Below are 17217 nucleotides of genomic sequence, written 5' to 3'. Positions count from 1 at the left end.
CTAAGGCATTATGTTTACACATGTGTATGTGTAGATATGTGTATACATAAACGCAGACACATGTAAGATTTAAATTAATGTCTAACATTCCATGTATTATATTTTATAAAGTTTATTAATAATCAATTGAAGTAAAGGAATAAAAAGGTAATTATCTAACAAAATATAAGGCCACATGAGTAGATTCTTCTGCCACTCACTTCACACCACCTCCACCAAACTGGATCACAGGCAGAGAGAGAGAGGCGTGGCTACACCAAATTTATATCCTCCCTATGTCAGCATGTAATGTGAGAAGGAACATGGGATGCTGGGAATTGGAGTTCTAGGGTACAGAAATTAATTATACACCCACATAGACCTATTTGTATGGAGGTTGTGTGGAGAAGAGGAGATTGAGAATCCATGGGAATCCTGGCATTTGCAGAGGGACAAACATCTCCTGGGAGGCCTGAGAGCAATGTAGGACTGCTGAACTCTTTGACATGAAGGCAGATCTTAGTTGTGCTTGGAACACCTGAAGGGAGCCACAAGGTCTTCAAGAGAGGAAGAAAAAGGACAGTAATAGTCGAAGACCATCAGTGGGGGTAGGGAGCACCATCCACAGGGTTCCTGACACAAGCTAGGGAGAGTGGCCAGCAGGGATGACAATCTAAAGAAGAATCTGAAAAGAAGCCTGAGGTGGCAGAGAACAGAGAGAAAGAGGAGGGACCCCAAGTGCCCTGTAAGCAGCTCCCGTCAGAGTCAGGACGTTGCTTGTATTTACTTCCTCAAGACCTCTAGGATGCTCCCCTCCCGACATGCTCTTTCCCCAACTTCCTCTCACTGAGATTCTTCAGTAACAGAAACTATAACGGACTCTTCACTTTGTCTACCTAAGTCTCCTGGGTCATGATGAGACTTCAAACCATAAAGATACCAGGGATTAGTTAAGAGATACACAATACTTTAAATTACAACAGAGAACCAACCCTCCATTTGAAGGTTAGGATTTTTTTTTAACTGGGGGCTCTGAGCTATTGAGATAGTATTTATACTTTTTCATCCAATATTAAATCCATAAAAAGAGTTGAGAAAAGGAGCCATGTGGACCAAAAAGATATCCTATTTCCCCTAGGAGTGAGCAATAAGTTGTAATCCATGTATCTCATCAAATAACTAGCCTCTGAGGTGAGAATGCAAAGGGGGACAGGTATTTATCAGGCATTCTTGCCTGAAGTAGGCGAGACAAAGGTAAGCTACATAAAGGTAGCCAAGGGTAGCTAGGAGGCCCAGTGAATAAAGCGCCATGCCTAGAGTCAGGAAGATCCAACTTCCTGAGTTCAAATCTGGCCTCGGATACTGGTTATATGACCCTGCTCAAGTCATATCACCCTTTTTGCCTCCATTTCTTCAATTGTAAAATGAGCTAGGGAAGGAAAAGGCAAACCAATCTAGTATCTCTGTCCAGAGCACTCCAACAACACAAGTGAACAACAACTACAACAAAGGTAAAATAGGTGAAATGGGTGAGAATCAGCTCTGCTCCTTCCAGAAGAGAGGAGGGAAAAGAAATGAAAGGGTTGGGTACATTCTGCAGCATCACTCAAATAATTGTAAACAAAGCAGAATGGGATTGATACTTTAAAAAGGTACAGTGTGCTGTGAGAGTTCAGAGAGCTGTGCAGGGCTAAAGGTAAGGAGAGGATTCCCATGCATTGGGGATCATGTCAATGATGGCACATGTTTAGGGAACTGGGAGTAGCCCAATATGGCTGGACTAGACATTATTTGAAGAAGAGTGGTAGGGAAAGCTTGGAGAGGTTGGTAGGTAGGAATAGTGTTGTAGAAGGAATAATCTTGTCTGTGATCCTGTACAAGCTGACAGTCCAGTTCAGTAAAGATTATTCTCTTGGAGCTAATCATCTGCCAGAACAGACTAGCTGAGTTGGAAATCAGTAGGACTTTGGGAGGTAAAAATGGCAGGTGGCAATTTCGATCGTAAACCACATCTGATGTCTATTGAGTGCTATAAGCATCCTTGATCCACAGCGTTTTTGTGGTTCTCAGGCACTCCATGAACCTAGACAAGGGGTGATCTTTATAGGGGAATACCTAGCACAAGATGGACAGATAATGAGATGGCTATATCCCTGCAGGATGAGTCCAGCCATTTGTGATAGCACATTCCTTCGCTAAAGCCACTGCTTCCCAAATGACATGAGGAAAATAATATATATGCCCCAGAGTATTTAGCCAAGTGGTTTATAAACTAGATTGCTTTGACAAACATAATGAATAAAACAACTACACTACTACTGCTCTACTTTGTTAAACAAATTTTATCTATACATTGTGATAATGAAATTAAATCTACCCTGCCCATTCTTAGATTTAATCTCCAAAAGCGTAAACAACCACACTTAATTCACAAGTGGGGAGGTCTGTAACCCACCTGTGCAAAAGTGGGTGATGAATCAGAATTGACTGACTGTTCCCTGGGCAATCCTAAGTAAACTGTCTATTGTGATTGGACACATAAACTAAGAGGAAGGCACAGGAAGGGCCACAAAAGAAGCACCTTTAAAAGGGAGTGACAACTCCCTGTAACCATCTTCTTGTTCGTGTCTTGGACCTGAAGGAGCTCTGGCTGGCTGGCTGGGACTTTGGATATGGTGAGACTGCTCTTAAATCTCTCCCTCAGAACTAAACATAGTGAGTGTAAAGACTGATCTTTCCTGGATTTCTCCGAAGGAGCTCTCCCTTCAAGAAAGGCCTTGTGACTGAAGCTTTTGCTTCATTCATCCCCAACCTTTGGCCTTCGGCCCTCAGTCCTCAGCTTAAGGCTGAACTTTCTCCGACTGAGGACTGGTTAGTCCTGCCTGGGTTGAACCAGGGCCGGAGCAAATTATTTAGTGTGTTAGGTTAATTATCTTATCTTATCCTTCCTCTAATTTTCTTACTTTCTCTCTCTCTCTCTTCTCTCTCTCTCTCTCTCTCTCTCTCTCTCTCTCTCTCTCTCCTCATTTGTAAATAAATTACCATAAAAGTCATTTTGACTTGAGGTTTTCTCATTAGGAACTGATATTTATTCAATTCCTTGGTGACTAAAACTTTTAATATTCACCCAACAAAAAAAAAAAAACAACCTCTTTTTACCCCTTATGACACCAACAAAGGTATTCTTTTTCTTATTTTATACTTTGGGTTGTCTTTAAGAATGTTCAAAATCATTCAACCTACTGAGATTCTATTTGATTTACAATGAATTCCAGCCTCTTCCTAATCATCCTTCTAATCACCTCTTACTATTCTAATATAGCCATTCTAAAAGGCGGTGTAGTTCAGTGAATGAAGAATCAACCACAGAATCAGAAAGACAAGGTCAAGGCTTCCCTCTCCTCTCTACTCAGAGCAGCTGTTCATTTTTAATAGTAAAGGGAGTTCTTCAAAATAGTGAAAACACAGATTTGGTCAAAACCCTCCTCCTAACTCAAAATATTTTTAATTGTCAAGGGCAGATACTCATAATTATTCCATAGAATAATATATAAAACATTACTGGGAAATTACCAGAAATAAGAGGAAAAGTAATTTATAAGTCTATTTAGTTTTTTTGGAAGGGGAGGAATTGAGGAAAGGAGACCAGGGATGTGGGGGTGAGAGAAGAAGGGGAAGGGGGAGGTAGGAAGATATTGACTGGTGCCAGTTCCACAATTAAGACTTACTGTATTTGGTTTTGGTATGGATAGAACAGTTTTCTGGGCAGATCTCAGTAACCAGAACAGGACTAAACAGATTTGGACAGCATTCCAGCTTGGCACAAACTCTCTTACAGAAATCTGCTACTTGGTCAGACGTTCGTACAATCTTGACAACTGCCCTGTATGTTTTACCTCTATACCTAGGAAGAGAGAGAGAGAAAAAAATGTTTTTTGAAAATTTAACTTTTATTTATAGGACCAGTTTCTAGGCCAAGTTCCACACATATCACATTATCCTTTTAAAATAAAGCAAATGCAAAATGGCTTAATTTATTTGGTTTCACACTTCTAAGCAAATCTGATTAAGTTCAAGCAACATATAAGTACCTATCTTGCCGCAAAAAAGTTCCTAAGGCCCACCTACACATGGGTGAGAAGCCCTAGGGATACAAAGATGAAATAAGACATTTGCTTAGAGTTTAGAATATAGCAGAAATAGTAATGGATGCACAAAATAAGCAAAATATACATTAGCCACGACCTACAAAGGGGTAAGGCAATGCAAAACGGTACAAGAATTTACAAAGGGTGAAATCAATTCTAGTTGAGGGAATCAGACAAGCTATATGAGAAGTATCTAATTCCAGAAGTTGGGCCGTGAAGGAAAAGATTTCCAACAGCACTAATAAGTAGAAGAAGAGAGAATTTCATTTAAAAAATGGTAGACAAGAATGAAAAATGAGAATGGGAGTGAGAAGCAAAGTCATGAAGTACTTTTATGCTGTAACATCAATGAATTTTGTGTATAAATAATTTATGTGTGTATAAATAAAAAAATAAAAAATGTTTAAATAATCCACTATAATAAAATGTTCCATTAAGTATATTCTCATTTGGTAATATACAGGTTAATACATGATATATAACCAATAAACATTAGTACCAAAAATAAATGTTATGAAATTAAACTTAGTGCTTTTATCATCACATTTTATTTTTGAAAATTTGGGTATATAAGTAATTATGTTATCATTTTGAAAACTAAGCAATTCAAAACAAAGAAATCTTGTCTTGGAAAAGATTGCTTATGTGCTTCTAGTAATTCAAATGATTTTTCAAAAATGGCATTTCTCCAAAGAAGTTATAAGGAGAAAGATCTATCAATAATGCATGGTCAATTTTTTTAAAGAAGAAAAACACAATGAAGAAAGAAACCAATATAAGAGCCCAGAGCAAATCTCGAATGTGACAAATAGCAAAGTAAAGAGGGAGTGTCAGTTCTGATGAGACATGTGGCCATAGCAAAAACCACTGTATTTAGATCTCTCATTTAGTGTTATTGTTCAAGGATCAATTGACTACTTATTAAAGTTAGGAGAGATAATTTATATACAGTCACGATTTCTGAAATTACTTAAACAAGAAGATACAACTTTGGTGAAAGCAAAAAATTTTCCTTATATCAAAGTTTAACATATCATAGCAGAAGCTAATAGGAAAGTGCCATCTTAGGTAAATATTTATCCCAATTTCTCCGTAAGAGGAGAAATCTCTTATGGAAACAAAGTCCTCCATTCTCATCTCCTTGCTTCTTAAGTTTGCCTTATCTCTAAAATGCCACCACTCTATCCAACAATACTACTACTAGGTTTATACCCCAAAGAGATCAAAGAAAGAAGGACTCAAGAAATTATTCTAGAACCTTTTACTGAGATGATTTATAACGTTTATCTGCTCACTTCAATCCTAGAACATTGTACTGGCATAGCAAGGCTTAGAATCATCTCCTTTCTAATGAAGGGAAACAGACTAAATGAAAGTTTATGTGACTCTCCCAAGTTCAGTGGATGTCCAGAGTTATGCTAGCTTACAGAAACCACATGCATGACATATAATGTAGCAAAGAACAACTCACCCCTGGCAACAATATCTTTGGTTATGATGATGCCATGGGTTCCTTCTCCTAAGTAGATGGAAGAGGTTGTCTGCTGTCTAGAGACTACTCCCTCAGATCATTTGCCCTTCTCCCATCTTTCAACAATTCTCCAAATCTTTATGATCTTGAAGAGGTCACTAAAAGTAGTTCAATAATTCTATCCACCATTTCTTCCTACATGTTGGGCTATAACTATCACCTTGAATTTCAATTCCCTATCAGATATATTTTGTGCTGTCTTGTCAGTCCAAAGATTTCTCTGGCCAAAGAAGAAAGGAAAATAAAAGAGTTAAATAGTTCTGCCTTTTATCTATCATTCTTTATCAAGGTCCCATTTACCCTGTGCCACAGAGTTATATCTTTCTCTCTAATGGTTTTTATTTCCCAAAATTGTTAGGAAAAAAATTTGTTTGTCTTCAGTGACCTTTTACTCTTTCAAATCCCAATTCTGCCTCTCTGTTCAACCCCTCTGCTGTGCTAAACTTAACTTTTGGCATAATATTTTTATTTAAAATTAAATTAAATTCAAATTTAAATTAAATATTTAAAATCTTTGGCATTAAGACCATATTCTAAGGCCTCAACTTCCCTAAACCTTACTTTTTCTTTCTAATCAAGAGCTTTCTTCCTTAGATTTACTAAGGCCTCTGTGATACACTCCTGGGTGGCTCTTACCCATGGCATTCATTGTGTTTCAAAATGAAAATAGCATCAAGTTGGGTAGCTAGCATGACCTAAGTAAAGTCTTTGGGAGAAAGCTTAAAATGGCATCCAATCTGTACATTTGCCCCTTGTTGTTGTCATCCCTTCTAATTTAATATTCCTTGGGATGCTTAGGTTTTATACTAACTGGCTAAAACCCAGGCTTTGGAATGACCTTTTAGGTTCAAGACTTAAAGTGGAGAGGCCTGGGCTCACCAATATGTGCATGTTTACTGAGTTCTCTAACAGTTGAGTCTCTAATTACCCCAAATGAACAAACAAGTTATGCTATGACCAATGTGCATGCTGGGTAAAGATTCAAGTGTCTGAGAAAAGATGGGGAGATCAGGCCCCTCAAAATATATTTTGATCTTGTGGGAGAAGATAATTTCTTAGGATTCAATAGGAAAATACTATAAAAGCCAAGAAGAGAGAAGGTTAATTATAGACTATTTCTTAAACCAAGATAGAACCAATCAATTTTATCTGTGGATATAACTATGTATTGATATGTTTATTGAATATTGATATAATTATACACCTTGTATGGGCAGAATTTTGATGCTGTACAAAAAACCATCATTATTATTGCTATATTTGTCAGGGAATGAGAATAAAAAGATAACTAAGCTGTCAGTCCTGTTTTAAAGGTCCTTAAAATGTAGTAAGGGAGATAAGGTGTGCAAAAACAATGCCAGAGAACAAAGAAAATGAAGAGGCGAAGTACAAGACATTATATGAGCTTTGACTCGCAAAGGGAAGGAGGTCACTTAGGAGGACTTAACAGGAGGTGGCACCATTTGAGGTGTGTCATTAAAGACAGGAAGAAATCTGAAGAATAATAAAGAGAGGCCAAAAATAATTAAGTTTTTGATACCAAAGAGCTAAATTGGATATTGCTGAAGATGATCAATGACAGTTTGTATATGTAGAGTGCTTAAATAATTTTTCAAACACCTTCATATATTTTCTTTTCTTTAGTTCTGTAGGAAAGCTTTTATAAATATTCCCATTTTACAGAGGAGGGAACTAAGACTCACAGAACATTTCCATGACTTATCTAGGGCAAACGACCTGAGGGAATGGTCTCGATTGTCATATAATTTATTTGAGCTCATATAACCAATAAGGTAGTGTTAGGACTATAGTCCAGAGTTCTGGATTCCTTATCATATGAGATCATATTGCAAAGAAATGCTATAATCTGTGTAGAGTTCATCCAGTGAAATTCTCCCCAGAGCTGAGGGGAAGTATATAACAAAGAAATAACTCTTTTGTTGGGTAGACAGGATTTACAAAGAGGAACTGCTGAAAAAGCATGGTTTCACATTTTCTCCTGTAGCCATTAAACTGAAGAGAAAAAAGAAATCCTTAGCCATATAATTTCCCAAACAGGCTACTGTAAACACTAAGAGATTTTAAAGAATATCTTACATGTAAGGAAAAGATAAAGCAATGGGGAGATAGTAAAACAAACAACTAAGCTGGTACATAATAGAAAACTCCCTGACATTATAAATCATCTCAGAAAGAAGGAAAGGAAAAAAAAATGGACAGATCACTGGATCAGAACTGATGAATGGCAAAGATAATGTCAAAGAAAGTGGTCCAGAAGGCATCTTGCATGAAAGAGAATTCCCATTCAGGCAGCTCCTAGCTAGGGTACTCTGAGTAAATCCTTCACCTAAATTCTTTCCCTTGCTCTCCTTTAGAAACCTTTATTTTTGTTTGTTTTCTTCAGGGAGGTTTGCTCTGAATGGGATGTGGTTAGTGATGATGTCAGGAGATCAAGAGGACTAAAAGAGTCGTCAGAATAGATACCTCCAATGAAAGAGGGAAAAACAAAGCTCAGCAAACAGATCACAAGCCTGACATCAAAGAGTGAGGGGAGACTTCGAGTCGAAGAGAGAATAACTGACTTGGAGTGTAAATCTATGGAAGTAAAGGACAATTTGGAAGGAGAGAAGCAAAAAAGAGTTAAGAGTTAAAGGAAATGTTGCTTTCTGTATTCAAACATTCTAGGCAGTTTTCTAATATTATTTCTTGCATTATGTCAGGTTTTTTTTTACCTGCCTTGTTCTTCTGGGATAAAGGTATCAAATAAACCTCACTGCTTGAACTAGCTTAAAATATAATACGGGAATGTTGAACAAAAATAAAAATAGAACACGTCATAATGTTAATATGTGATTTCTAAGTCAATAGGCAACCTGCCTATGTTCAGAGTTTTGTGGCCTCTTGTGTTTGCAACTAACTCTTCTGGGAGACCTATAATCCTCAAATTATCTCTATATATCCTTATCCTGCAGATAAGATCACATTTCCTTTTAACTTTTAACTGTTTTATGCTTCTCTCCTTCCAGATTGTCCTTTTACTTCCATAGATTTATTTTCCAAGTCAGTTATTCTCTTTGTTTTTATTCTGGTGAGACTTACTCCTCTGGATTCAAATTTATCTCTTCTACCAATTATTTTTCCTGCACAGTCCATAAATTCTTTAAGAATTCTTATTTCTCTTTTAAACCATTCAAGAACAATTTGCTGTGGTTTCATAGAGTCTGCTGCTTCACTGACATTTTCCTCCATCTTGTCATTCTTCTTCATTGATGTTTGAAGTCTTTTCCCTGATTCGGAGGCTATTTTCCCTTTTGTTACTAGTATCTGGTCTCCTGATTTATCTGTTTATGCTCAGAGTCTTTAGCTGAGTCTTCTACTTCCTGATCTCTTTGATCATTTCAGATTTCCCCCAAACATTTTCCACTGTGGACTCCATTCCCTATAATGCTGTTTTCCTTCCAACCTTCCTATTTCACTAGTCTATGCATCACCTTCTCCCTCACTGATTTCTGGGGGAATATAAGTAGCCCTAGATGGTTGCTGGGCTCTTTCCCACCTTGCCACCAACCCATCTTGCCCTGGCTTCTTCTGTTTCTCAGTGTCTCATGTTGGCTACATGTGTCAAATTGTTTTTTATCTTCTTTAAAAGAATGTATTAGAAAAGGTAGCTTTCTGGTGTTATAATTAAAAATGATGATGGTTGAGATCAAAAGGGAGAATAGTATTTTAATAAAAGCCATGCTGATAGAGATAAACTGACCACGCACCTGTAAGAAAAACCTATTCCAACCTCACCTCAGCCATTTCCCTTCCTCTCTCCTCGAGCTCAGGTAACTAAAGAGGAAGTTCCAAGTCACTACCCCCTACTTAAAACAGTCCCTCACCTTTAATAAGTCATCCAAAACAGGAAACACATGAAAACCGTTGGACCACGGGAAATGTAGTTTTAAGGACCCCCACAAGTCCACAGAAGTTTGTCAAACACTATATTGAGGTTCAATCCTTCCAAATAGAACCCCAGGTGATTTTAACTAACATACTGGGTAGGTTGGTGGTGATAGATGTATTTGGAAATGATGGATACCCATTAAGTTGTTTTTAGTATCAAGAGCACTAAAGCTCAAAATAAAATGCAACTGGTGAAGAATGCTTAACATCAAAAAAAAGTTTGCTTTTCTGTTGTGTTTTTTTTTAAACCTACAACTGGAGGGAGGGGCAGCTAAGTGGCTCAGGGGATGGAGAGCCAGGCTCAGAGATGGGAGGTCCTAGGTTCAAATCTGACTTCAGATGCTTCCTAGCTGGGTGACCTTGGGCAAGTCGCTTCACCCCCATTGCCTAACCCTTACTGCTCTTCTGCCTTGGAATCAATACATGTTATTGATTGTAAGAAAGAAGGTACAGGTTCAAACCAAACCAAACCAAACCTAGAGTGGGGGAGGAACTCTTCAGTCTGGCACTGAGGCTATTGGCATTGGCAGCAGCTAACATTTATATATAACATCTATTATGTGTCAGGCACTGTGCTAAGCATTTACAATTATTCTCATCTGATTCTAATAACAATCCTGAAAAAGTATGCTTAAACAACATGTCTAAAGCCATCAGAGAAAAAGGAAATACAATAAAGGGTCTTTTTTGCCAAATATCTAATTGCAGCTGACTAAACTACATACACAAGTTACATTTTTATCATTGGCATTCAATAAACAATCAATAATAAATGGATAAACACCTTATATATGGTTTAAACACTATAAGAATCTCTTATAAGAATGACAAGTGTCTTTTTTACAGAATATAAATTAATAAAAAGATATTATAAGATCCCAATGAAGACATACAGTAGTTCTTGTGAACATTTATATGTCAATCGAGACCCTTTTCTCAAGGGTTTAAACTGCATCCAGTGTCTTGGGCTTTACCATTCTGTGAAGCAGGAACTGGGAATGGTAAGTGATAGTCATTGCCACACCCTCATGGAGAATAAAAACGACTTCTACCTTTCTTGGAAACACTGTTTTCAATGGATTCAGAGACATATACCTTTGACAGCTAAGTGAATTAAATGCGAGTTAATTTATTCATGACAGCAAAGATTTCTGCCTCTCTGCTAAGAGGAAAATAGCTCTCTCTCCCTCTCTCCTTTCCTCCTCCAGTAAACAGCCAAGTTGTCAAGATCTAAAAAGCTGTCATTCTACATCAGAAAGAAGGAGGTGACTCAACATGTAGTATGATAACACTAACATTCCTGCTGACTATAAACCTGTCATCATTAGCAGCTGCTCAAAGATGCTATTGTGATCGAGCGCGCTTGAAACACAGTGGAGACAGACATTTTCTCATTAGAAGTTGCTGGGTAAGATTCTGAGATGGAACTTGCTGTCAGAGTTGATACAAGAGGTAATAGGTTGCTTTTAGAATATGGCAGGGCCAGATTTCGCAATGCCTGTTTTGATTTTATTAGGCTGGATTTCGTCAAAGTGCCAATCGACTGGGCCACACAAGAACTAGTGCCAGCTCTGCAAAAGGGACCGTCCCCGGTCTTCTAGGGCTCGGCACGGGTGCTGCCTCTGCCAGGAAGGGCACTCGGGACTGAAGCTGCCTGAGGAGGAGTCACCATGGCAAAGGGAGAGCTTCTGGAGTGCTCTCTGCAGATGACATTCTGCTGATCAAGACAATGCTGACACAGTAGAAACTCCTCGATTTAGATCTAGAATCACTCCAAAACGCTCAACCTAACCATCGGCACAGTTAAAAACAAATGGATGGAGAACTGCTGCTCCCAAACTGATATGCCATTAAAAGTTAGCCCTGGAGCCAGTGGGCGTGCCTGTGTGGATGTGTGTAGACACGCATTGTTTTGTGGGTATTCTAATATAATGAAATCAAGCTCAGACACTCTCTATGTAGATCTACATCTCTTGGAGGGACACTACAAAGACACAATAAAGCAGGTCCAGTACTAAAGAGAAGGACATTTGAAGCAAATGGTGCTCTTAATGGCTTTAAGCGTCTTCCTGAAATCAAAGCCTATCATCTTCATTCTAGTACTTTCTGGTGATAGCATGGGGTTTTAAATGATGGAACCCTAAATCTGAGAAATCCCGATGGGGTGTGTCCCCCAAAAGAAAGGGAAAACACAATGTGAATGTTAATAAGCTCAGAATAGCACCAATGACTTGCAACACAAGGTATTACATAAATTATTATTAAAGAAACATATGGTGAAATGATGTATAAAGAGAGAGGGATAACAGCCTGGGTAACTTTGGGGTATCCGGGTAATGTCAGGAGACTCTGACAAAGGCCCCATGGGGTGAGGTTGATCCCCCAGATAAAATGAATGGGATGGTCTGGACAACAGTCAGACAAGATGAAAAAGCATGGGAGGGTCTATGATCTTTGCTGAAAGAAGGGAATATCCACATCACTGAGATCACAGATGCACTAAAATATACTCTTATCTGTGGGTATCGGATGGATTCTGTGTGTACTGAATTTGGGATTATGGCTGGGGCCAAAAAATCAACAATAACCAACAATAAGAGATTTTCTTGGCTACCCAGATAAAGAGTCACCTTCTAACAACTAACAGACTTGCTCTGATTTTCTACCATTATGGACTGACTACATGTGATGAAGGCTCTACTATTACTGATTCCTTTTTCAGTGGAGCAGAAAAAAATATACTCTTAGAGGAGAAAAATCCCAGTTTCCTTTTTCTTGTGCCAAATATGAGGCTGGTAGGATGGGTTGCAGATACTTTCCCTCAAACTTCCTTGCATAGAAAAATCAAGTATTTGAAATGGTGTGATGCTAATATTTGAGAAATAAAAAAGCAGAAGGAAAAATCTAGTAATTTTTCACTGACTACACAATGTCTATCAAAAAGCAAAAACAACCCAAAAGAAGACATTTTCCTTTTTATATATACTTTCTATCTTCTTATCTAGTAAAAGCATCATTAGCCTAACAGTGATTTCAACAAGTCACCACTCAGAAGATGGCCCTGAATACACAATTGCTGTCCATAAGATGAGGGCAAAATGCAATGTGCTAGTTTTTAAAATATACGCTGAGGATCAAAAGCAGATAATGAGCTTATATTGGAGAAGGATTAATTTGTTTAACTATTAATGAGAGATTCTTGATTCTTAGCATTTTTAACATGTTCCCTCTGGACTTTTAAAGACTAGAATTAAGGTACCTTCCATTCAGGGTGCACCTTCACCAAGAGGGAAATATGCACACTAGATCAGGGGATCCTTAACCATTTTTGTGCCATGGACCTCTTTTCAGAATAATGCCATAAGTACACCAAATAAATATATAGGATTACAAAGGAAACCAATCATGTTGACATTATTATATAGTTTAAAAAGTCCACAGACCCCAGGTTAAGAACTCCTGGACTGGAGAGATAGACATTCATTCTTTTTCCAACCTGTCTTCAATATGTACAATGTGCCAAGGGGGAGGATGAAAAAAGTATTTGTACATTAAGAGTTAGGAGGAAATATGGATTCTAGAGGAAGTAAGCCCAGAAAAAACTAATCTTTTTTAGGTCAATGAGTATTTTTTTAAAAAATCAAGTTTCAGAGCATTTGCTTAGCATATAGTTAGTTGCCTAGAGCAAAGTACATTTTCCATCTATGTACTCTTATATCCACCAAACATTTGGCTACAGGCTCTCAAATTCATTCTCCTCTAGTAAGTTTACTTGCAAATAAATGAAGATAGGAAGAAAATATCTACCATCCCAAGACACAATCACCACTATTCTCCCCTCTCAATCAGCCCTAAAGAAATGTTGATCCATTGTCCTAAAAAAAGGAACACTTCCAGAGAACAAAGTATGTGTTTTTCCATGTGTTCTTTCCAGTATCTTAACTATAGATATCAATACAGCTAGGTCCAGATTAGTGTAAAATGAATTCCCTGAGGTAGGTGTATTATTCTAATTTACATATTTCCAATGGGCTGGAACCAATTACCATATTTTAAATAATTATTACTTCAAAAAATACAAATTCAAATACATATGACTGCTTTAGGGGATTCATTATTTGTACTAATCAAGACTGGTATCAAGTTTGTTCTCCATATATATGTGTGTGTGTGCGTGTGTATACATATATATGTATGTATGTATGCATGTATGTATATGTGTGTATTTTAAAAACCTTTTTTCCTGAAAGTCCACCAAAGTTTACACCTGTTCCCTTTAAAGATACCTTATCATTGTCTGCTTTTCAAATGAATCAATCAAATATTTGCTACTGAACAATTAAAAAAACTTGCAAACCTATGCTTACATAAATATATTGCCTGAGTTCGTGTCCTAAATGTAATTGGAGATCATAAAACTCACATAAATCTGCACTTATACATGGCATGTATAATTTTTGGACAATAATTGAACTTCCTTTAGTTTTTTAATTGCTCATTACTGGGTCAATAAGACATAGCAAATTAAGCATTATTCAAAGCCGGGTTTCCCAGAGTAGAAAACACTTACTTTGCTTTCAGGGTCTCCTCCTGGAAATTCCATTGTGGGTCTTCCACAAGCTGTAGTTCCCTCAATACCCTTCCCGGCTTGTAAGCTGCATTAATTACCATGCTAAGAACCTAATGGGGGAGAATAAACACAAAGCAAAACAATCATCATGGTGAACGTCAATGAGGCTCATTTGTACAGAAACAAGCCATCACCCTCACCCCCTTGACACTTAAAGCAATAACTGTTTCACCTAAGTTAAGTGAAACATCTTGGCTAAAAACAATGAAATCATTTTGAAAGATAACACTAAGCTGGTTCCCCATCAATTGGATACAGCAGGTGATGACCTCAATCCCACTGGTTACTCATTACAGGGAGTGAAAGTATTTCATTAATTCTTTCAGGATAAATGAATTAAACTACTTCAAAAAAAAGAGAATAATTTATTCCCCTCTGTTGTTCTGATTGTGCTTTGTTTAAGAACTAAAATACAGAGATGGAACAAATAAAAATGAAACAACCTACTCATTTTGCCATTTCCTGTGCTGACAGACTCATTTATGCCTGACCTCTGAATAGGTGTAGCTAGGTAACAATCCTCTGCAGTTTCCTTGGAATTGTTCCAATTTCTGAGCATCTAATCCTTGGCAAACTTCCCCAGAAACATATCTATTCAGGAGGTTTTGGCTCTGGGTCTAATTCTCACATACCTTTGCCCCAACTTGTCACTTCCACTCAATGGCCAAGGAAACAAATATCTGAGAGTATCTTTTTCAAAAAGTTATATTGATAATCTTTTATTTTAATACCACCATCATCTCCTGTGGTATATCACCCCAAAGTGAATGATCCCTTGAAACAAAGAGAAATAGTGAAGTACAAGGGAGTCAAAACAACCATGTCTGAGAGTGCCAGCAGAGGGGAATGCATATAGTCTCTGAGACAAAACATGGTCGTAATTAATCTAAGTTCCATAGCCTGTTTTCTTCTACAATATTGTAATCACTATTTCTATGGTTTTACAAATTCCTTGTACCATATTTCATACATATCCTCCCATGCTTCTCTGAATTCTTCATGTCTATCATTATACAATCACAATCACATTTTATTATAACTTGTTCAATCAATCCTCAATTGATGGCTAACTACTTTTTTCATATTTTTTTCTTCTATTAAAAAGGGCTTCTATGAGCATTTTAATATATATGGAATCTTACATGCTCATATTTTTTTTTCACAATACCCTTTACTCACCTCAGGAGACATCCCCCCCCCCAAGTCTAACCAATATAAACTTGAGTGCAGCCTAAATCAGTGTATATCAAAATATTTATCTTTCCAGACATTTTGTGTTGGGGGTACAGTCAATACATAGGGAATTACATGTATTCAGACCAATATGGTACTTCTTCAAGGGTTGAGCATTTAATTGCATGCTCTCCCAACTGAACTGAAGGCCATACTGATTTCAGTATGCTTTAATGATGAAGAGAACTAGGAAACCTAGATGCTCTGGCATACTTTTTAATAAATATATTATTATCATTTATTTATATTTACTGAATTTATAGCATGGAGGTGCTTCTAATTAGATGGCCTGACCAAAGAAATTTTAAGGAAAAATCATCATGACAAAAAATATAAATAAGAGGCAGATAATAAATAATTTAAAATAAAGAAATAAGAATAAAGAAAAGAAAAAAGGAATGAAGGAAACTAAAACTTTTTTAATGCAAAGAAAAGAAAGGCTAGAAGGTTTTACACATAAATAGAATAGTTTTGAAAGTTGGATGTTTAAATTATTATACACTTAAAAAAAGAAAAATAAGTTCTATAAAATAGGTTTCATTTCATGTACAATCTCCTGTTCTATAAAAAAAGAAATGTTTGTTTAATTTCGTATTACAGTTCACTACTTTTTTAATTCAAGAAATATGCAAAGACAGGTGATAGATGATAGAAAAAGTCTGAATAGAGCAGAAAATTTTGAACAACAAAATAAATTCTAAAAAAGAGAAAAAAAAATGTCTTACTTCACTGGTGGACTGACACTGAAAGCCATTAATGCAACGCCACATAGGTAGGGGAGTCATTAAGAGTCAAAAGATGAATGCTCAGCACTTGAAGAAATACTATAATGACCCAAACAGAGCTGACTTCCAAATATTGGCTGCTCCCCAAAAAATGAAATCTCTCTGAATGCAAACTAGGTTTGGACCTTGATTTCAGAAAACAAATTACTTTTTTTATTTGTTCTTACAATTAAGAAATCAATTCTAACATCTTCTTTCATGACATAAAAGCTTCATGGCAGGTACATCTCTTTTTTCCCAAATGTCTCTTCCTTAACACTGTGTTTCAGTAGGTATGCTAAAAGGCCATAAGGATGAATTACAAACAGTTCTATTGTGATTGTATGTGTGTGTGTGTGTGTGTGTGTGTGTGTGTGTGTGTGTGTGTTTTTATTAGAATCAGCATTTGATTTTTATTGGTGGCTGTCACTACAGTTTATGGGAACTGAGCTTTAAAATAAATCTAATTAGAGCTGGCTGAAATAATGTACAAAGTGTTTACCAACAGACAATAAAATTTCAGCTGATTCTGTTCATTCTTTTCCGCTGAGAAAACCCCAAGAGCTACATTGCAGTAAGCTGAAATGCATTTTGCTCTTGTGGAAAAAAAAGACCCATCTAGCTAAATTTAATACAGGAGTAGGCAGCAATTACATTGTACAAAAAACACCAAATGCTGTACCTTAAAAACGAGGGTGTAACATATCATTCATCTCCAAATTCTCTCAGCCTTTTCTGCAAAGAATTGAAACCTCTCCCTTAAGTAGCTTGCAGGAGTTTTTAGCCATTCCCATGAAATAGTTAGGGAGGGTACAATTGCCAAAGAGCTTATCTGGATTTGCTACGCATATTCTAAGAGTTTCTAGTGTATATGCTAAGGACACCAAGTGATAACAAAAGGGCAGTGACCCACTTGATGGTGCTCCTGGCAGCTGGGATAAGAGGGGAAGGGTCACAAATGAAGAATCAACAGAGCTTCTAATC

General features: G+C 37.1%; 1 protein-coding gene across 1 annotated transcript in view; it reads right to left on the bottom strand.

Annotated features, from left to right (window-relative positions):
• SFMBT2 (Scm like with four mbt domains 2) overlaps window positions 1–17217 on the bottom strand; it is a 279653-nt gene that overhangs the window by 10525 nt on the left and 251911 nt on the right. The window contains exons 16-17 of the mRNA XM_044679668.1: window positions 14177–14286; window positions 3708–3883 (exon numbers count right to left, since the gene is read on the bottom strand). Of these exons, the coding sequence (XP_044535603.1) occupies window positions 3708–3883; window positions 14177–14286 (286 nt within the window). The remainder of the gene's footprint in view (window positions 1–3707; window positions 3884–14176; window positions 14287–17217) is intronic.

This window comes from Gracilinanus agilis, chromosome 5, assembly GCF_016433145.1.
Source record: "Gracilinanus agilis isolate LMUSP501 chromosome 5, AgileGrace, whole genome shotgun sequence".
Classification (NCBI taxonomy): domain Eukaryota; kingdom Metazoa; phylum Chordata; class Mammalia; order Didelphimorphia; family Didelphidae; genus Gracilinanus; species Gracilinanus agilis.
Note: the sequence above shows the minus strand (reverse complement) of the source record. Positions and strands in the feature narration are given on the sequence as shown.